Consider the following 23,487-nt stretch of genomic DNA (forward strand, 5'->3'; position numbering starts at 1 on the left):
GGCCCGAACTGCTGCCAATCATCCCAAAAATGCTCTCCGAGTGCCACTCTCCAAGTGACCAAAGATGCCACGTATGCCCCACCCCCCTGTAATGTGTTTCTGCTCCCAGCGCGCCCGAGCTACATGGATCTATTGGACAAGTACTGATCTATGGGGACACTTGATGTGGGGGGCTCTGATGGGGACACCTGCTGTAGGGGGGCTCTAAAGGTGGACACCTGCTGTGGGGGGCTCTGATGGGGGACACCTGCTGTGGGGGGGCTCTGATGGGAGACACCTGCTGGGGGAGGACTCTGATGAAGACTTCTTAGGGGAACATCTCTGTGTTTGAGTCATATCCAAAGAAACATTTGTAAAGGGGAGGAGTTAGAAAGATGACCATGCCCATGTGGGGGCGCCAGAAATATTTCTGTACCCAGGCATCAGTGACCCTAGGATCGGCCCTGTACCCTGGCAGAATTTATCATTATTTTTCAGAGAATATTGAATGATAACACAAAAACTTTTCTTTCACTCATGGTTGGTGTTTGGCTGAAGCCATTTATTTGACAAAATTTCCTGTGCCTTTGTAGCTCACACATCCCCAAAACATCAGCGATCCACCTCCGTGTTTCACAGTAGGAATGGTGTACCTTTCATCATAGGCCTTGTTGACTTCTCTCCAAATGTAGCGTTTATGGTTGTGGCCAGAAAGCAACATTTTGGTCTCATCACTCCAAATGACTTTGTGCCAGAAGGTTTGAGGCTTGTCTCTGTGCTGTTTGGCGTAGTGTATGCAGGATACTTTGTGGCCTTTGCGCAGTAATGGCTTTCTTCTGGTGACTCGACCATGCAGCCCATCTTTTTTGAAGTGCCTCCTTATTGTGCATCTTTAAACAGCCACACCACATATTTTCAGAGAGTCCTGTGATTCACCTGAAGTTCTTTGTGGATTTTTTTTTGCATCCCGAACAATTTTCCTGTCAGTTGTGGCTGAAATCTTAGTTGGTCTACCTGACCGTGGTTTGGTTTCAACAGAACCCCTAATTTTCCACTTCTTGATTAGAGTTTGAACACTGCTGATTGGCATTCTCGATTCCTTGGATATCTTTTTATATCCCTTTCCTGTTTTATATAGTTCAACTACCTTTTCCCGCTGATCCTTTGACAATTCTTTTGCTTTCCCCATGACTCAGAATCCAGAAACGTCAGTGCAGCACTGGATGAAAGGTGCAAGAGTTTGTCAGGAGTCCAGAAACTCAGTGACCTTTTATACACACACACACTAATTACATGCACAGGAGTTATGCCACCTGGCACCAGCCAGTAGAGATGCCTAAAGACAGGCACCCAGGGACAAGATGCTGGCATTGGCAAAGAAATTGGACCATTAGAGAGAAGGTCGTTTTAGTGCCTTTAGTTCCGCTTTAGGGGCAGGGGGAACATAAAAAATGAATTTTTCTATGTGCCCTGTTAAGAGCATAACACCTTCTTGAGGTGCAAGGCATAAAATTTAGTGAAAAGACTTGAATAAAATGTTGTTTTGTGACACTTTAACCACTTGCGGACATACATACATATACTGTGGCAGGGTGGCCGTTGTGCGCCGAATCACATACCTAGTACGTTATCCACCACTTCTGGGCAGGGGGCACGCCACCAGCGCCGCTACTGTTATTTGACACAGCACAAGCCGACACCCGCTGATCTTTGGACAGAGACACAAAATGGAGCTCTGCCTATATAAACAAGGCAGGGTTTCATTCTGACGGAGGAAGTGATAAATTTTGTGTTCCTGCAAAACACGGAATAAAATCCATAACTTCCCTTAGTAAAAGCAGCACACGCAGTAAACAAAAACACTGGTTACGCACACAATTAACCCTTCGATCACCCAAGATTAGAAATCCCAGCCAGTGTCATTAGTACAGTGACGGTGCATATTCTTAGCACTAATCACTGTGTTAGTGTCAGACTTTCCGCTGCAATATCGCAGTCCCGCTATAAGTCACTGATTGCTGCCATTACTAGTATATATAAAAAAAGTAAAAATTCCAGTATATATACCATAGTTTGTAGACGCTAAAACTTTTGCGCAAACCAAGCAATGTAGTACGCTTATTGTTTTTTTTTTTACCAAAAATATGTAGTAGAATACATATTGGCCTAATTTGATGGGGAAATGTGATTTTTCATTTTTTTTATTGGATATGTTTTATAGCAGAAAGTTAAAATTATATATATTTTTTTCAAAATTGTCTGACTTTTTTGGTTTGTAGCGCAAAAGATTTAAACCGCAGAGGTGATCAAATACCACCAAAAGAAAGCTCTATTTGTGGGAAAAAAGGACTTCAATTTATTTGGGTACAGCATCACATGACCACGCAATTGTCAGTTAAAGTAACGCAGTGCCGTATAGCAAAAAATGGCCTGGTCGTATAAATCTTCCAGAGGGCAAGTGGTTAATAAGGGGAAAAAAAAACAGCGCCATATGTACACCCTTTTCTGATCGATCTCTTCTGATAAGATTAATTGATTGATAATTGATAGCCCATTCAATCAATATGCTTCACACGGGGAAGTGGATTTCAATCAATGGGTAAGGCTTCTTTCACACTTAAGCGCTTTACAGGCGCTATTGTGCTTAAAATAGCGCCTGCAATGCGCCCTGAAAGAGACACTCCTTTCTATCCAGTGTGAAAGCCTGAGGCCTCGTACACACGACCAAGTTTCTCGGCAAAAACCAGCAAGAAACTTGCTGGGAGATATTTTTTTGCCGAGGAAACCGGTCGTGTACATTTTCGTCGAGGAAACTGTCGAGAAACTCGACGAGCCAAAAAGAGAGAGCATGTTCTCTATTTCCTTGACGGGAATGGAGAAAATTGGCTTGTCGAGTTTCTCGACGGCTCCACAAGGAACTCGACGAGCAAAACGATGAGTTTCTCGGTCGTGTGTACGAGGCCTGAGGGCTTTCACACCGGAGCGTTGCGCTGGCGGGATGCAAAAAAAAGTCCTGCCAGCTGCATCTTTGAAGCGTGGTAGGAGCGGTAAAAATACCTCTCCTATAGTGCCCCTGCCCATTGAAATCAACGCAAAGCGGCATTTTTTCGTGGGGGTTTAACCCTTTTTTAGGCCGCTAGCGCCCGAATATTGTGGCAAACACAATGGTAAAACGCTGCTAAAAATAGTGGCGCTTTACTGCCAGCACACCAAGCGCCTTAGTGTGAAAGTACCCTTAGATATGACTGTAAATGATCAATCATATCTCTGTTTCCACCATGCAATCTCATAATCTAATCAATCCAAATATGATTGTATTCATGAACAAGCTATCTTGATGCTGCCGAACGATGCAAAATGATCAATTTTCAGATTTGGCCAATCAACTGATTTTGATGGAATCTGATCTAAATTGAGTCAAAATCAAGCAGAAGATAAGTTGTGGCTATTCTTCTGTTAGCAGATTTGTTTTGAATCACACATTGATCGGATAATAATTTTAAGCGTGTATGGCCATTATTAGCATAGGGGCGGGTGTGAATATTTCCTTGTAGTCCCTGTGCTGGGTCCTGGATGAATTCCTTCTCATATACAGAGATTGTAGTGAACATGAGATGAATATCACACAAATCACATAATACAGAATGTGTGCAATCTGTACATACCATCTGGGCAATTATTATCTAGACCTCAATCTTTAGGCACTTCCTATATGCCGTTTGCTTGTAGAAGCGTAACAGAGAGTGTTCTATGTTGGATGTATGTTTGACACATGAGTGGGTTGGAGAAGACATGGTTGTCAACAATATAAAGTAATAACCAGAGACACCGGTGTTAATAAGCCTGCTATGCTATGCACAGTATTATCTCAGAGGTCATACGGCACTGTATGATAAAACCGTAATAATAAATACGTCTTCTAACCAGTTCGGCTCCAGAGCAGATTTCTTTTTCAGCAAACATGTAAAAAATTGTAATTTTTGGCAATAAAGTTACATTCTAAATTTTCTGAAAGCAGAGTCCCTGTAGAATAGAAAGGTGATACATGATGTTTGCGCAACTGTTTATTAACCACTTCCCTACCCAGCTATTGTAATATGATGCCTCAGGAACACTCTGTCCCTCCGGGCGGCCGTCATATGAAGTCCTCGGCTTCCCGGCCCTCTAGTTAGACATGTAACTATGAGCTCTTGTGCTAGAATTATTGCTCTCACTCTGATGTTTGTGGCAATATGTAACACGTATGGTGCAACTGCGATTTACATGCGCATGCACATCCTTGGGCTTGCATGTGTGCGGAGCTACAGGGTTTTAATATGTTTTTTTATAATTTTACTTTTTTTAAACCTTTTTTCTTTTATTTTTAGATTATGTTTACTTGATTGCTATCACAAGGGTTTAATTAACCCCTATGTGATAGCATTAGGCTTAATGTACACAGGACGTTTTACAACCACTCCTAAACGATTTAAAGTGTTAGTAAACTCTTTACTACCACTTTTACTTACAGGTAAGCCTATAATAAGGCTTACCTGTAGGTATAAAGAATATCTCCTAAACCTGTACGGTTTAGGAGATATTCCCCTCGCAGTGCGCCGCTGATTGCAGCGGCGCATGCGCAGTGGGGATCCTCGGCTAAAGGGCCGGCAGCCGCCGGACCTTGCCGGAATGAAGTCTTCAGCGCGTATGCGCGGGAGTGACGACATCGCCGCTCCAGCCAATCACAGCGCTGGAGCGGCGATACTCAGAAAACACGCAGAGGCAAGATGACATCTCGCTCGGCGTGGACCAGGTAAGTTTTCTACACCTCGCTCCAAGGTAAGTATTTCATAATGAGCTAGTATGCGGTGCATACTAGCTCATTATGCCTTTTGCCTTGCAGGTGTAAAAAAAAAAATATTATTGCGGGTATACAACCGCTTTAACTTGACAGATAGTAACCGACAATTAAAAACCTCTGGGGGTTATTTACGAAAGACAAATCCACTTTGCACTAAAAGAGCACTTGGAAGTGCAGTCACTGTAGATCTGAGGGGGACATGCAAGGAAAATAAAAAACAGCATTTTTGCTTGCACATGATTTGATGATAACATCAGCAGAGCTTCCCCTCATTTCAGATCTTCCCCTCAGATCTACAGTGACTGCACTTCCAAGTGCACTTTTAGTGAAAAGTGGATTTGCCTTTAGTAAATCAACCCCTCTGTTTTGCTGCGTTTACATGCCACGTTTGGCCGCGTTTGCGTGTAGAAGCGTTTTTTCCCCCAAATAGTCAAAAATTAAGAACGCCTGTAAACGAATCATGGCTAAACAAGAGTTACCCCGTTTACAAGCTTTTACAGGTGTTTCAAATGCCTCTGAACATCCGTCCCGAATGCATTTTGCTTTTCAAAAAATGCTTCTAAACCCAACTGTCTAGGAATGACTATAAACGACACATGTGTACATGTACTGATAAGATAACATAGAGGAGAGTTCAGGGGCAGCTGAAAAAAATGCCCAACTGCTCCTAAACGTCTGTTTACCAGCAGCAGTGTACATGAAGCCTAAGGCAGGTGACAGGTACTCTTTATGTTAACATTAGGGGTCTAATAGACCCCAATGTCTCCCCTGCCCTTCACGCCATCTAACCAAGCACAGATAGGCTTGGTTAGATGTGTACGCTCGCTGTACTGGCCAGGAAAGGGTGCATCTGAAACCGAAAGAGACATCACTTCCGATATCACTGTTTGCATGTCAGATCGAGGCATGCCTTGGTCTCAAAGCAATCTCTCTCTCCCAGCCGGCGGTTGTGTCCCCATGCTCTGGAACTACGGGAGCCCAGGAACTACGGGAGGAGGGGCGGGCCACCGGCAGGAGGGGGGGCACCACGCTACCGGCTTTTGTGACACTGATCGGAAGCTATGGAGCTGAACTGGTTTAAACGAGCAATAATAGAACTTCAGCAAACCGCTAAATATAATGGTGAATGGTGAGTTTACTGCTTTTACCTTGCAAGAGGGTTTGTTGTTGTCACCTTATGATACGCACACCTTGTCAAGAGTCACCACCCTGCTTACTGTACAGAGGGGATCATTCACTGTACAATCAGGAGCTTACAATCTAAGGTCTCTATCTCACAGGCCTACATACTAGAGTCAATTTAGACAGAGGCCATATAACCTACCAGCATGACTTTGGAGTGTGAGAGGAAACCCACACAAGCCCAGGCAGAACATTCAAACTCTATGCATATAGTGTTCTGGACTGGATCTGAACTGAGCAACCCAGTGCTCCAAGGCATAGATGCTAACAACTAGGCCACTTCTGCTGCCCAAGACTTGAAACATGGCTCCAGTCCCCAAATATATATATATATATTTTAAATGCTTCCCCCATTGCTCCCACTTCTACATTAACATTTTGATACAGTCAACAATGTTTTCCTTCTTGTTTGTTTTGTATTCTAACTTAATCTCGGAAGCAGGCAGTGTCCAGTACGTTTGTGGGCATCTAATGCCTGCTAGTCTTTATTTATGGGATTTTGGTGCAGCTGGCTACCCAGCATGCACCTCCCGAACTCTTGCCTATGCAGTAATGTCACTGTGTTGATTACAGTGTTAGGCGATTCCCATGGACTCCTGGGATAGATAATGCCAATATCCCAGGAGCCCATGGTAAACGTCTTGTAACGTAATCACCTAGGTGGCTGGAAATGGAATTACTGCAAGAAGTAATAAAATATAAAAATGTAGCCAATGGGAATGCTTGCAGGTAAAAAAAATGGGTGGAACTCCGCTTTAAAACATAAAGTAGTATTAATCCCAAAACTAAATATATAATATAATGTAGCTTACTAATCATTAGATGTGAAGGCTGCATTACTTTTCTTTGGCTTTTCCCCTCTGTTTTCTCCTGGTGATCTGTCCAGTATCACACCTTCCTATTAGTGGCCCACTCTGGATGAAGGAGAACAGGGGGCACACTTGGACAGCAGCATTGTCAGTCTGGGGTCAGGGTAGTGCTAGATGTACTATCAGATTTAAATACACATACACAAATTGAAGCCAAACTCCAGCTAATACTTTATAATTGGTTACAGCAAATAGTTTTCTTTTTTTATTTTGGGACAAAAGTTTTACATAAGTAAAAGCTAATCGATGTAAGCAACCCTGCCAGTATTAAATGGTCTGTCCCATCCATGTAAACTGTGATGGTGAGCCTCCATGACTACAAGAACCAAAAGCAAACTTGAATAAGTTTCAGCTTTAGGGATTGTTCACACCAGCAAGCCCAGCTAAACGCCTGTCCACTTGTGGGTAGGTGCAGCGTGGTGCGGCAGCAGAAAACAATCCAGAAGAGAAACAGGAATTTATTGTAATTAAAGTTCAGCAAAAGACAACAATCCGGATGGGAAGGCACCCATCTGGGAGCACTCACAGATATAACAGCAAGGAGTCAGTAGCAGAAGATCATATGTGTGCCAACAGCGTCTATCTCGAGGAGCAGAATGCCGCCTGGTCAGTCTGTACCCAAGTGGGAAGGCTTCTAGGAAGAATGGCGTGTCCATGTATTTTCCCTTCTCCTCAGGAACCTCTCCCTGAAGCTAAGCACCTAACAGACAGGTGACCTGTCCATTCTCTAGCCACAAATGAAATGCACGCCAAGCGTCTTAAATAGTCTCTGCCTGACCAAAGATGGGCACCATAGTCACATGGGACACAAGCATCCAATCAGAAAGCTGCCCTATGACCCAGAAAGCCATAGGGGAACAAGGTTCCTCCCCCTCTGCGATGCCTCTGTGGTTGAGCACAAGCTGCTGTAGAGAAAATAGACTGAACCTGTCTACACATTGGTGTGCACAGGAGGGAACAGTGTTGATGCATCAATTGGGTAATTTATTGCATTTGTGTGCCCCTAAATTAACTTAAAGGGTCACTAAAGGAATTTTCTTTTTTTTTTGCTAAATAGCTTCCTTTACCTTACCACAGTACTGGTTTCATGTCCTCATTGTTAGTTTTTGCTCTGATGTTGCTGTAATCCTTCTCTGTTCTGGACACTTCCTGGTTGTCTGTTTCGTGATCACCACAGTACTGGGAGATTCTAGTTTCATTTTCCAAACCATCACTGCTCTATGGCTCTGTCTAGCACAGAGGCAGGATAACATGCAAAAACGAAACTAGATGCAAAAACGAAACTAGATGCACAAACGAAACTAGAGGTACATTATATGATTGATTTTTATCTATTTTTATTCAATTTTAAAAGGAATCAGTTAACTATTATGTCTCCATAACCTGTAAACAGTCATTTCAGAAAAAAAAAAAAAATTCCTTTACAACTCCTTTAAAGAGGAACTGCAGTCTGCTCACATCATTTGTAATAAAAACATCTTAGCCATTCTGAAGCTTCCCTCCATCCACTTTGCATATTATTTTATATATAATGTGATTCTGTACTTGTCAAATATGCTGCAGAAATCTCCCTCCACTAAGTTTGGCTGCATCCATTTTAACTGTGGGCAGCTGAAGCTGCTGCCTGTTCACTTCCTGGATTTACACAGACACGCCAAGGCACACCTCCAGCTCTGCAGCTCTCATTGGCGCTCTTATGACTCATCCCCCCTCCCTTCCTGGCAAACTCTCATGAGAGTGAGAGAGAGAGCTGTGCATGGTGTCATAAGCCTAGGCGTTTTACCAGACAAGAAACAGGAAGTGGGTTATATAAGATATTTACTGACAGAAAAAAAAGTTTTACTATCCAAAATGAAAAAACAAGGGCAGAAGATTTAATGAATGGAAAGTTAAAAAAAAAGACCGAAGTTCTGCTTTTATTGTAAAAGTTTAGGTACTAAAAAAATAAAATAACAAACATGTGATACTTACCTCCACTGTGCAGTTCGTTTTGCACAGAGTGGCCCCGATCCACGTCTTCTGGGGTTCCACAGCGGCTCTCGCAGCTCCTCCCCGCAAGAGCTAACCCCCCTGGGAAGCTCTCTCCCAAGGGGGTTACCTTGCAGGCGTGCTCCCGTGTGATACACTCGACGGCCATAGCCACCGAGTGTCTCACTCGGCCCCCACCCCCCGGCGTGCCGCGTCATTGATTTGATTGATAGCAGCGGGAGCCAATAGCTGCGCTGCTATCAATCATCCAATGAAGAGCTGCCTCAAGCTGGGGGGAAAGCAACCCGGGATCGCGCCCAGGGGATTCGGGGCTCAGGTAAGTAAAACGGGGGCTGGGGGGGGGGGGGGGCGGTGACTTCAAGGTGTTTTTAAGGTGGAAAAACACGAAGCCTAACAACCCCTTTAAGTGTAATTTCTACAGAAATGTTGTGTTTCCTAGACCTTTGCGGCAATATTGTGTGATATAAAAAATTGGAAGCACCTTATTTTCTAGGGTGTCTGCTTTCAGAAAATATATAGGGGCAGATCCTCAAAGAAATTACGTCGGCGTATCCACCAAACAAGATACAACGGCATCTGTGTTAGATCCGACAGGCGTACGCCTTAGTACGCCGTCGGATCTAAGATGCAAGTTTCCGCCGGCCGCTGGGTGGCGTTTCCGTCGTATTCCGCGTTGAGTATGCAAATTAGCTATTTCCGACGATCCACGAACGTACGAGCGGCCATCGCATTATTTTACGTTGTTTCCGTTCGGCCTTTTCCGGCATATAGTTAAAGCTGCTTTATGGTGGCGTACTCAATGTTAAGTATGGCCGTCGTTCCCGCGTCTAATTTTAAAAATGTTACGTCGTTTGCGTAAGTCGTCCGTGAATGGGGCTGGACGCCATTTACGTTCACGTCAAAACCAATGACGTCCTTGCGCAATGCACGGCGGGAAATTTTAGGGACGGCGCATGCGCAGTTCGTTTGGCGCGGGGGCGCGCTTCATTTAAATGAAACACGCCCCCTACCCGCCGCATTTGAATTCCGCGCCCTTACGCCGCGAGAGATACACTATGCCGCCGTAAATTACGGCGCAAATTCGTTGAGGATTCAAACCAAAGCCAAGTAAGTTACGGCGGCGTAGCGTATCTTAGATACGCTGCGCCGGTGCAGATCTTTGTGGATCTGCCCCATAACGTTTTGGGGGTTTGTGCAATTTTTTAAACGTGTGCAAACAACAGGGAAAAAAAACGTTCCTGGCAGCGAAAGGGTTAATGCTGTTACAATAATGTGTTTGTTTAAGTTTAAATGATCTGTAATGTTTTTTGTAACGTTTGACCTGGTTGTGCATTTTGGGCAGCCAACTATTTAGAGTGAAAAGTGTCTTTGAGTTTGCAGTCCCCATGGGCTCTTCTAGGCAGGGGGCATCACCCGGGTATATATACCTTGCCTGGCATTTTATTTTTAGAGTGGCTGCAGCAAAGCTTAGCAATGTTCATTACTGGATTGTTTGTGCAGCATCATCCCGTCATGTACCTCTCGTCTCTCTGCTGTGTCAGTGGCAGCAGCAAGGCTCCTGGTAACTGGAAAGGACTCAGCATCTCATTTCCAGGCACACAGAGACTTGTTGCCGGAGCCAGCGACCAACAGGAAGTCAGTTAAAGGGAGAAACGGGAGGGGGGAGATGAGTGTAGTGCATGGCTGGCTCATAGCTCCTGCACTGATCACTGATTGGTACCAGAGAGGAGGAGAAGAGGCAGGAGCTGAGCGCACTGAGCCAGACACTAGCTGGAGGTAAAGCATGTGTTTGTAGAGGAGAAGCAGCCGCACAGTGTGCAATGCCAAGCACAGCACATCTGTAGAAACACTGCCATCCTATCTGATCCTCAGCATCCCTCCTAGAAGTACAGCACTGACCGAAGCTACCAGTTACAGATCACAGTGTACCAGCTGCACCCAGGGCAGGCACCGGTGGATGTGGATTGCTGGCAAAGTGAATGCCCAAGACACAGCGGATGCTAAAAGGAGCGCCAAGGATTGGCAGCAGGCTTTTGGACGGAGAGCAGGGGATCTGCAGCTCCCAGATTTCCTACCTGCTGAGCCCCCCCGCCATCCGCCAAGACGCCTCGGATCTCGTACAGGGGTTCGTCCAAGATGGGCAGGGAGCAGAGGCAACAGCGGGAAAGGGCAGCGGGGCTCCGAATGCAGCGATCCCAGAGCCGCAGCAGCCTGTCCGCCTCCTTCGAAGCACTAGCCGGATACTTCCCGTGTATGAATTCACTGGAGGAGGATGAAGGTGAGCAGGTGATCAGTTTTAGGGAGACAGTGGGGGGGGGGGGGGGTTATTTTCAAAAGCTTTGAAAAAAAGCTTTGCACTACAAGTGCACTTGGAAGTCGCTGTAGATCCGAGGGGGACATCCAAGGAAAATTGAAAACAGCATTTTAGTTTGCACATGATTGGATGATAAAATCAGCAGAGCTTCCCCTCGTTTCAGATCTTCCTCTCAGATCTATAGCGACTGCACTTCCAAGTGCACTTGTAGTGCAAAGTGGATTTGCCTTTCATAAATAACCCCCCAGGGTATTTTATTTTTGCATTTCCCTTTCTGCTGTGTCCCCAAAATCGGTTTGCCAACAAATTGTATTTGTGAAGATTTGTTAAATATTTTACGGAAAACCTAGAAATAAATAAAAGAGTGGGAAGCAATATAGCATGCATAAAATAATTCAGGTTGTGTAGAACTTTAAATAGGGACATTTCCAGGGACAAATCTTCACAATCTAGATCTGCCCCTGCAGTTACCGTAGCTGCCATCTGTGATGTGATTGGCTGATGAAGAACTGCGTTTACTAATTTGTCACCTGCCTCTCATTTCCATGGGCAGACGCAGGTTTCGGTTATTTGTCCTTTGACATTTTTGTCCCCTGATGTCCCTGATTTCCAGTTCTAGCTATCCTTATTATAACCATGTCCCTGTTTATTTTCCTTTATAAATGTCACATGAAATGTTCATCATTTATATCTCTCAGCTGGTTAATTTATCAATATCTAATATTTGAATTTTCTTTGTAATTTAGTTTGATTCATTTAATGCTATGATAGCTTTTACCTGCTGCATTTTAATATGACAGCTAAAAAGGGATAAGTGCCCTGCTTCTGCTGTAATATGTCCCTGGAAATGACTGTGACAGCGTGCTAACAATGTATAGGCACTGGCTAAATGCAGCATATAGGAGCCTCTAATTATAATTAAAAACAAAAATAAACTGCGCTTATGACAACAAATAATGAATTGTACAGCTGCGCCACTCTAGTGAGATATTATCACAAGCAAGAATATGAATAAAATGTGTTTTGCAACACATTTTATTCATATTATAATTACCCTAATAACCGTAATTGTATAACACCGGTAATGGCAAGCAGTCAGGAGCATTGTTCTGCTACAAGCTTCATACATCAATTTAAAATGATCTACAAATTAAAATAAAGTACAATAAAAATAGTTTTTTCTATGCTTCTACACAGTGTTTTTTTTTTTTTTACTAAAACTATATGGTGCAAAATCTGGTGCAGCTCTGCATAGAAACCAATCAGGTTCCAAGTTTTATTGTAAAAGATTAATTGAAGTTAGAAGCTTATTGGTTACCAAGCACAGCTTCACCAGATTCTGAGTGCTAGAGGTTTAGTAAATCTCCTCCAGTGGGTAGCAAATTTCTAGATTTGGATGTAAAATTATCAATAAAAAAATAAAATAAAAGTAAAATGAAACAAAAAACACAGTAGGTAGCACATTTGTAGATTTGGGTGACTTGGATGATGTAAAATTATCTACAAAAAAAATGTATTAAATAAAAGTAAAATAAAAATAATTTTCTGTATGCACCTACACAGTGGGTATCAAATTTGTAGATATGGGTGACTTGGATAATGTAAGATTATCTACAAAAATAATAATAATAATTAAATAAATAAAAAAAATCTGTATGCACCTACACAGTGGGTAACAGATTTGTAGATTTAGGTGACTTAGAGGAGACCTTCATTGTTCCTAAATCAAGTATAAAATATTATAATTTTGTTACTTCTTCTAACCAGCTTGAATTTGGAGATATGGAGCTGCAAAGAAAGATGTAATAAAACTGGGGTATGCCTGTACATCATCAGCTGTCATATGGCAACCTAATACTAAGTTTACTTATTGCATCCCCCCCCAAAAAAAAATGGACAGTGCAGGACAATATCAATGTGATAAATGTAGTAATAACATGTCTGGGATCCACATTTTGGTAGCATTCGTGCAAAATGCTCAGAATTAATTTCACGAAGGAGGTTCTTTCATTAAACCATCATCTTTTCTCTGTATGTACCAAGTCTGCCTATTTTCTTTTCCTTGTATGGTTAAATTCACAGAACTGGCACAAGAATACTTAGTGGCATCTGTAAAATTATTGATTTTATAATTATATTTATTATAATACACTTGTTTTGGCACAATGTAGACTCCAGATCATTTTGCTGATTCATTTGTGATGATGATAATCCCCTTCATTGGATATATAGCGTAGTACATTTTTAGAAACACTGTTGCTATACTGAAAGCTAAGTAGTGATATCATATCCTGTTTTACCAATGATAGGGACTAAAGGATTTATACTTTTGTATACAGTAAAACCTTGGTTTGCGAGCATAATTCGTTCCAGAAAATGCTTGTAATCCAAAGCACTTGTATATCAAAGCATTTTTTTTTTTACAGGGTATAAAAGAGAAGAGAGGCACCTCTAAGTGTAGCAATAAGTTGCTAAATGTTGTACCTTCATTAAATGTAATTATATTGCTACACTTAGAGGCTCCTCTCTTCTTTTTTATACTCAGTTGTGACATGACGCTACTCTTATATCAAGACATCGCTTGTATATCAAGGCAAAATGTATTAAAACATTTTGCTTGACTTGCAAAACGCTCTCAAACCAAGTTACTCTCAAACCAAGGTTTTACTGTAAATGTTTTTTTTTGTGTCGTATTATGTTGTAGATTACATGGCTAATAAGAGAGAACATCATCCCCGATCTAATGTATCCATACACTGGTGCTGATAATTCCACCCGATCAACCACATGGTCAGACCTAAACAAAATCTATATCTGACTCCTGTATACACTTTAATATCACATAGAGTAGAAAGATACATATAATTACTAATGTGGTCATTTTACAATCTCCTAAATGAGGGGCAATCTCCACCATATCATACGTTCCTTTCAAATATTGAGACAGGTTTACAGGGTCATTCAATTTATTTTATATATATATATATATATATATATATATATATATATATATATATATATATATATATACATAGATAGATATAGATATATATATATATATATATATAGATATAGATATAGATATAATATATTAAATATATAGATAGATAGATAGATATAGATATCTATATATATTGATATAGATATAAAATATATATATATATATATATATATATATATAGAGAGAGATAGATAGATAGATAGATAGATAGATAGATAGATAGATATAGATATCTATATATATATATAGATATATATATATATATGTATAATATATTAAATAAATAAAAAATATATATATATACATATACATATATACATACATGTATATCTCTCTCTGTCTATATATATATATATATATATATATATATATATATATATATGTCACTACTCTAGTCTACGCTTATTTGAAATATCCAACCAGCTGGATAATATAAATATATATAATAAATTTATTTTAATTTATATGTATATATATATATATATATATATATATATATCTATATATATATAGATAGATATATATTGATATATATATATATTTATATTACCCAGCTGGTTGGATATTTCAAATGAGCGTAGACTAGGGTAGTGAAGAAGTCCTCTTTAGTAAATAAGCCTCATCATTGGACTAGAAAATAGAAAATAAAATAAAAGGTTGGTAAATCCCTGCAGTATCCACCCCAACTGAAATATTTGATGTAGAGGGCCGTTCATGGTGAACACAGAACATATGCTATGTCATCTCTGTTTACTTGTGACAGTCCTAATTACAAGCATAAGGCCCTGAGTACAGTATTTTGGTGCACATTCACTGCTAATTTTTGCCATTTTTGGAGACAGACAATAATAATAAAACAAAATAATTTGTTTATATTCTAATCATTTCTAAAGATTTTTTTTTTTTTTCACTTTATGCTAAAAATGTTTTTACAATAATTTTTACTACCCTAATCCTGGTATAATCCAAATTTTCAAGAGAAACTAGAGAAAAACATCATAAGATAAAGCAATTTTTCTATCATTTTAATTACCAGTTTTTGGCCAATTTTTAGAACCTACTTTTTTTTTTTTGTAGAATTGCTCTGTTTCATAAAAAAAGCCCTAAACTGCTAAATCATGTTGCAAAATAAAATAAAAAATGGAAGAGGTGCAATTCTGCCCAATGTATAAGTTGCAGTTTTCTGGTTTGTGCCCAGCACTGCATTATAGAGAACATTTCCACCACATTTGTGAGAAAAAAATATATTTTGCTGATTATAAGCATTTTAACCACTAGAGCACCGGGCCATCGTCAAATGACGGCTCCACGGTGACTCTGAAAATTCAACAGGACGTCAATTGACGTCCTGTATTCTTGCGGCCACTGGGGGGCGCGCGAGCGCGCCGGCGGGGGCGCGCGAGCGCGCCGGCGGCGGCACGCGCGCGCCCGGCGCGTCCCCGAGATGCCGATGCGCGTGCCTGGCGGTCGCGATGTCCGCCAGGCACTCGGAATCGGCGGCTACAGGGACAAGACGTGGAGCTCTGTGTGTAAACACAGAGCTCCACGTCCTGTCAGGGGAGAGAGGAGACCGATCTGTGTCCCTTGTACATAGGGACACAGCATCGGTCACCTCCCCCAGTCACCCCCCTTCCCCCACAGTTAGAACACAATTTAGGTATACATATTAACCCCTCCCTCATCCCCTAGTGTTAACCCCTTGAATGCCAGTCACATTTATACAGTAATTAGTGCATATTTATCGCATTAATCGCTGTATAAATGTGAATGGCGCCAAAAACGTGTCAAAAGTGTCCGATGTGTTCGCCGCAATGTCACGGTGACAGTAAAAAAATCGCAAATCGCCGCCAATACTAGTAAAAAAATTAATAATATAAAAATGCCATAAATCTATCAGCTATTTTGTAAACGCTATAACTTTTGCGCAAACCAATCAATATATGATCATTGCGATTTTTTTTACCAAAAATATGTAGAAGAATACATATCGGCCTAAACTGAGGAAAAAAAAAACTTTTTTTAAAAAAAAATTGTGATATTTATTAAATAAAAAAGTAAAAAATAGTGTTTTTTTTTAAATTGTCACTCTTCTTTTGTTTATAGCGCAAAAAATAAAAACCGCAGAGGTGATCAAATACCACCAAAAGAAAGCTCTATTTGTGGGAACAAAATGATAAAAAAATTGTTTGGGTACAGTGTAGCACGACCGCGCAATTGTCATTCAAAGTGCGACAGTGCTGAAAGCTGAAAATTGGCTTGGGCAGGAAGGGGCGTAAGTGCCCGGTATGGAAGTGGTTAATTTTATTTCTAGACATTACAAATGAAACGTGCCTGTGTTCATATTTGGGTTTGGTTTGGGCTGGGAACCTCTTGTAGCTCTGCAATCTGTGTATATGGCCCATGGCTGTGAGGTTTGTAAGAAACTCTGTTGGGTTTTATCACAACTTCCCAAAACAAATTTATTCTAACATTTTAGTACCACTTAAAAATAGGCAGCTGCATGTCATTAAAACATCTTTTTTTCTTTTATATAAATTTGTATTGCCATGGTTTCATTGGCACATTTTTTGTTTTTTTAACCCAACAAAATCATCTTGGTTGTTTGGGATTGATAGCTTCTGCGTCAACTAATTTTTCTCACCTAAAAACCCAATACTAGGTAAATATGCATGAAAGTACAAATCTATCAGCACAACTGGAATATAAAACAAAACCCTTTATTATATTATTTTTGAATATAAGTGGTGATGTTATCACCTAGAATACCTTGTTTTTAGTTGTTTTTCCCTTTATATTTTTTTTGTATATATGATATGAGCCAGGGTATGCCCAACTGGCTCTGTTTTGTAATTAAACGTTCTGAAATTAGTAAAAAGAATAAAAGAAAAAAAAACAATGGAAGATACAAGAAACAACGATCTTTATCAAATCCATTGTGAACAAGCCAAAGGCTTCATTAAATTACACATCACCTGTCCTGTCCTCTGAACCAGAATATAAAATATATACAAACATCGGAACTAATGCTCAAGCCGATGACCAGGAGGGAAACTAATGTATTAACTCTTTATAAATTGCCCCAAACTTTCCTTCTTAAAACACAAAGAGCACACAAAAGAAAATCTCCAGAACACACGTATTTTCCCGCTTCTTGCGTTATGCATTTTTACCACTCTAATTTTCTAGTATGTGCCTTTTAAATGGATTAGCTTTTAGAATTTAAGTTAGTATTACGTCTGTGCTGATTAACTTGTAGTTTCAACTTTCACAACATAGAAGAGCACACAGATGGTACACTCCGCATCTATCTCAAGAGCATATAGATTGTGAGCTGGTTTGGACATTTAATAAGTAAATGTATTACGCGTAGGGTATTAGCATATGGAGACAGTGGGGATGATTTACTAAAACTGTAGAGTGCAAAATCTGGTGCAGCTCTGCATAGAAACCAATCAGCTTCCAGGTTTTTTTTTTTTGCCAAAGCTTAAAGAGGAAGTAAACCCTGATGCGTTTTACTTCCTCTTTATTTCCCTGCAAAGGTAAAGCATAATGGGCTACTATGCATCGCATTGTAGCCCATTATGTGTCACTAACCTGAAACCAAAGACTGCGATGTCACTGTTGTCCCCACTGTCTGGAAGAGTCCATCTTCACCCCCTCTTCCTTCCGGGGCCGGCTCTGTGACTGGCCGGAGTCGCGCGACGTCACTCCCGTGCATGCACGTGGGAGCCGACAGTCACGGCATGACCCCTTTAGAAACAGCACGATTGTGCCCTTTCTAAAGTGAGAATGCGCCAAATACATTGGCGCACGGCTTTATTGTAAATATCTCCTAAACCGTGGAGGTTTAGGAGATCTTTCCAGCACCTACAGGTAAGCCTTCATATAGGCTGACCTGTAGGTAAAAATGGTTGTACAGAGTTTACAACCACTTTAATTGAACAAGCTGAAGTTAGAATCTGATTGGCTACTATGTACAGCTGCACCAGATTTTTTACTTTCCAGTTTTAGTAAATCAACCTTACTGTGAGAAATGAGGCAACCAAAATCGTTTTTTATGTATTTATTTGGAAGTAGTTATTTACCAATTAACGGTAGTGATTTAAGATAAGGAGGACAGGGGGGAAGGTTTTACTTTAAAGGGGTTGTAAAGGCTTGTTTTTTTTTTAAATAACTTACCTCCTCTTTGCAAGGGTTTTGCACAGAGTGTCCCTGATCATCCTTTTCCGTGGGCCCCCAGTAGCGCTCCTCCTCTTCTCGGGTGCCCCCACGGAGAGACGGTTTCCATGGGGGGCACTCATGTAGGTGCGCTCCAGTGTTCTGCTGCTGCATCCATTGACACAGACTTGGCCCCGGCTCCCGTGTCACTGGATTTGATTGACAGTAGCGGGAGCCAATGGCTCCTGCTGCTATCAGTCTATCCAATGAGGACCCGAGACAGTGGCTGGACCTTCTGTGCTCGTCCCCATTGATAGAACGATCGGGTTCAGGTAAGTAAAAGGGAGGCTGCTGCACTACAGAAGGTTTTTTATGCATTAAGGTGAAAAACCTTTAGGCCCCGTACACACGACCGAGTTTCTCGGCAGAATTCAGCCAGAAACTCGGTCGGAGCTGAATTCTGCCGAGAAACCCGGGCGGGTGTACACTTTTGGCCGAGGAAGCCGACGAGGATCTCGGCGAGGAAATAGAGAACATGTTCTCTATTTCCTTGTTGTTCAATGGGAAATTTCGGCTCGCCGAGATCCTCGGCGGCTTCACAAGGAACTCGACGAGCAAAACGATGTGTTTTGCCCGTCGAGTTCCTCGGACGTGTGTACGGGGCCTGAGGGTTTCAACCCCTTTAAGGTATTGAAATGAGTACTGTTCACCAACCATCTTATGTAATTAGTATAAAATCAGTTATGTACATTGGCATCCTGCAGACAATCAAGTTTCACCTATCCCTCAAAAGTTGATTTTTAATAATGACTATGAGTTACTGCTGTTACCCCCTGGCTCTGTGCTTCCCCACATATACAATTCAGTACATTGGAAAATAAAAGCTTTTAAATGCATACAAGGGGCAAAGCCTGTAAGCTCTGAGTTTTTTATTCCATCCAGGCTTAGCTATAACATATAGCTCCAAACTTGTTTTAATTTTTTCTCTGGCCTAAGGCTCGGTTCACACTACTGCGATCTATGGTGCAACCTTCTTGGCAACGTGAGTACTACTTTGATGCGACTTTAGAAGAGACTTTCGGGAATGCTAGGGTAACCTTCCTGTAATGTCAGATCCAATTCATGTCAATATAGATGAGGTTCCAACTTGGAGGTGACTTCCATTACAGTCATTGGGATGAAGTCGGACAGGTCGCCTTGAAGTAGTACAGGAACCTTTTCTAAAGTCGGAGCGACTTTAGTAGTGCTAATTAAGACAACTCTCGTTGACTAACATGGCATTTCACATATTATGTGACTCTGGGTCTCACAAGTCGGATCCCAAGTCGCAGCAGTGTGAACCAAGCCTAACTCTCCCCGATTTCTAAGTCTTGACCAAATGCCATTCCAATATCCTCAGAGAGCACTTTAACAACTTAAGACCCGGACCAATATGCAGGTAAAGGACCAGGCCCCTTTTGCGATTCGGCACTGCGTCGCTTTAACTGACAATTGCGCGGTCGTGCGACGTGGCTCCCAAACAAAATTGGCGTCCTTTTTTTCCCACAAATAGACCTTTCTTTTGATGGTATTTAATCACCTCTGTGGTTTTTATTTTTTACGCTATAAACAAAAATAGAGCGACAATTTTGAAAAAAATGCAATATTTTTATTTTTTTTCTATAATAAATATTCCCCAAAAATATATCAAAAAACTTTTTTTTCCTCAGTTTAGGCCGATACGTATTCTTCTACATATTTTTGCTTAAAAAAATCGCATCAAGCGTTTATCGATTGGTTTGCGCAAAATGTACAGCGTTTACAAAATAGGGGATAGTTTTATTGCATTTTTATTAATAATTTATTTTTTACTACTAATGGTGGCGATCAGTGATTTTTTTCATGACTGCGTCATTATAGCGGACACATCGGACAATTTTGACACATTTTTGGGACCATTGTCATTTTCACAGCAAAAAATGCTATAAAAATGCATTGTTTATTGTGAAAATTACAATTGCAATTTAGGAGTTAACCACTAGGGGGCGCTGAAGGGGGTAAGTGTGACCTCATATGTGTTTCTAACTGTAGGGGGGCGGGGCTGGACGTGTGACATCATTGATTGCCTTTCCCTATATCAGGGAACAGACGATTAATGACAGCGCCACTGTGAAGAACGTGGAAGGTGTGTTTACACACACCTCTCCCCGTTCTTTAGCTCCAGGGACCGATCACGGGGGCGATCAGGTCCCGCGGCCGCGGTCATGGAGCTTCGGACCAGGTTGCACCCGTGACCCATGGCTGGGCATTAAACAATCACGTACAGGTACGTGATTGTGCCCAGCCGTGCCAGTCTGCCGACGTATATCGGCGTTAGGCGGTCCTTAAGTGGTTAAAGCAGAACTAAACTCATCCTATAACAGTTTCCAAAAGCAGTTACGTGCCCGGTACATGCTGAGAATGTAACTATTACATTGGTTGTGCTCTCAACCACATGGTCAAAACATTAAATGGCTGGTGTCAGAACTGATCACATGTGCAGCAATCATGGTAGTTGCAGATAAAACAGAGGCCAAGATGGCAGCTTCCTTGGCTAAAAATGATAGGAGGGTTTAGTTCTGCATTTAAGTGGACCTGAATTCAAATTGCTTTATTTACTATGGTATAAGGAACATTTAGAATTGATAATTGTGCCTAAGCAGTATCCTAAAAAGTTACCCTTTGTCTTGAATTCCTCCTGGAAATAGCAGAACACTTCCTGATAGGTGAGTGTGCCTAAGCACTCCTGTTCTGTAGCCTCACAGCTGTATGTTTAGTGTGAGATCCAAAGCATTGATGCCTCTGACGTCTTTGGGGGTCTGAGTGGGATTTGGTGATGTCACCACTGTACTACTCACTGTTTTACTTGCTGGAGGCTTTGACATTAGGAAGAAAAACCCTTCCTCTGCCAAATTGTCTGCCTCTACATAGAGACACAGAACAAGAAATGGTAAGTTAGTAATGAGTAAAATATCAGCTGCAGGCAGTAATGGTGACTAGTCCTATTTCCTCTGTCTGCTTTTTATAGGCAAAGTTTCAACAGTATTAAACCCTCAAGAAAATATTTGTTATATTGCAGCCTACCAATTCCTAAGCCTCGTGCACACGACCGAGGAATTCGACGAGCGAAACACATAGTTTTCCTCGTCGAGTTCCTTGTTAGGCTGTCGAGGAACTCGACAAGGCAAGTTTCTCCATTCCCATCGAGGAAATAGAGAACTTGCTCTCTTTTTGGCTCGTCGAGTTTCTCGACAGTTTCCTCGACGAAAATGTACACACGACCGGTTTCCTCGGCAAAAAAATATCTCCCAGCAAGTTTCTTGCTGGTTTTTGCCAAGAAACTTGGTCGTGTGTACGAGGCCTTAGATGTGGTGGCTGCATTTTTATTTTCACTTGGTGATGTGGCCAGTAAGTCTGTTGATTTTTAACAGAACAAGAACTCCTGTAGATATAGCAGTTAAATTAGAAGCATGGCCAAAGCTATTTTTGACCATACTTCTCCTATGGGTCAGGCCCCGTACACACGTCCGAGGAACTCGACGGGCAAAACTCATCGTTTTGCTCGTCGAGTTCTGTGTGAAGCCGCCGAGGATCTCGGTGAGCCAACTTTCCTCATTGAACAACGAGGAAATAGAGAACATGTTCTCTATTTGGCTCGACGAGGAACTCGTCGGCTTCCTCGGCCGAAAGTGTACACACGCTGGGTTTCTTGGCAGAATCCAGCTCCGATTAAGTTTCTGGCTGAATTCTGCCGAGAAACTCGGTCGTGTGTACGGGGCCTCACAGGAGTGGACTTAGTTCTGGCAGTCACCACCCTCTGCTCAGAGTGGACCTGAGAACTGAGCGATCAGCTGTCTTTGATCGCACAGTTCTCAGTGTAGATACAGCGGGAACTGTATTGCACTCTAGTACAGGAGGGGTGTTACTGGCTAGATAACGAGGAGAAAAGAGAGGAAAAAAATAAATAATAATTTTTAAACGAATGTGGCCATCACTGTATCAGAGAGCCACATAGATCAAACCATATAAAGTTTACATTGCTCGCTAGATTTGATTTAATTCAGCTTTGTGTTATTATCATTAAACTTTAGAGTGGTGCCTGGCAGCTCTGTGCTTTGTGGATGTTTGGAATTGGCACAGACTGCATTGTGCTAATGGTACAGAATGCCCGAGTTACAGAAGATCTGGCTCTTCCCTGGACTTATTAGAAGATATACAGAATGTTAATAAATCCTGAGCTTCTCCTCGCTGTTTTCCTTGCCCTTGATGTATTGTGCACAGTCACCATCATGCTGAATGAGATCATTATCTACAATATCAAATATAGCTGGACACGAGACACAGAGTCTCATCAGTTGTGATAGCAATGTACAATGTAGAACAGATCCTAGATGTAGATGGTTAGGTATTGTCACTCAGAAAATTCATTTAAATCTCGTATATTTTTTTCTTGTATATACACTCACCGGACACTATATTAGGTACACCTTGCTAGTACTGGGTTGGATCCCCGTTTGCCTTCACAATGGCCTTAATTTTTCATGGCACAGATTCAACAAGGTGTTGGAAACATTCCTCAGAGGTTTTGGTACAAACTGACATGATAATATCACGCTGTTGCTGTAGATTTGTCGGCTGCACATCCATTATGTGAATCTCCCTTTCCACCACATCCCAAAGGTGGTCTGCTGGATTGAGATCTGGTGACTGGAGGCCATTGGAGTACTTGTTCTCTTTTTTCCTCGTCGAGTTCCTCAACAGTTTTCTCTATGAAAAGCATACACACGACCGTTTTCCTCGGCAAAAAAGCTCTGCCACCAAGTTTCTTGATGGATTCTGTCGAGGAAAACGGCCGTGTGTACGAGGCCTCAGTTTTGTTCAAAGAAATACGTTTTTATTTTAAATAGAAAAGAATCAGAGTACAAAATACAACCAGGGTACATGAGTACCGCACACAGACACATAGTCAAAACCTGACAATACATACTCTGAAGATAAGCAACTTTTTATCTTATAACAAAAGATAGCACCGGGCACATCACACCTGGGATATTGCCCGCTACTAACTAATACTAAGAAGAAGATTAAAGAAAAGGCAAAGGAGAAAAGAAAAAAAAAAGGAGGGGGAGGGGATATA

General features: G+C 41.5%; 1 protein-coding gene across 10 annotated transcripts in view; it reads left to right on the forward strand.

Moving 5' to 3' along the window:
- Positions 1-23,487, forward strand: part of RIMS2 (regulating synaptic membrane exocytosis 2) — an 830,084-nt gene that overhangs the window by 771,179 nt on the left and 35,418 nt on the right. Inside the window, exon 1 of one of the 10 annotated variants that reach the window (XM_040354831.1) lies at positions 10,568-11,137. The exons of the other annotated variants lie outside the window; for them this stretch is intronic. Within the exon in view, the coding sequence (XP_040210765.1) occupies positions 10,996-11,137 (142 nt within the window). The 5' untranslated portion in view covers positions 10,568-10,995. Of the gene's footprint in view, positions 1-10,567; positions 11,138-23,487 lie in introns of those variants that run through there. 10 annotated transcript variants of the gene reach the window in all.

This window comes from Rana temporaria, chromosome 5, assembly GCF_905171775.1.
Source record: "Rana temporaria chromosome 5, aRanTem1.1, whole genome shotgun sequence".
NCBI lineage: Eukaryota > Metazoa > Chordata > Amphibia > Anura > Ranidae > Rana > Rana temporaria.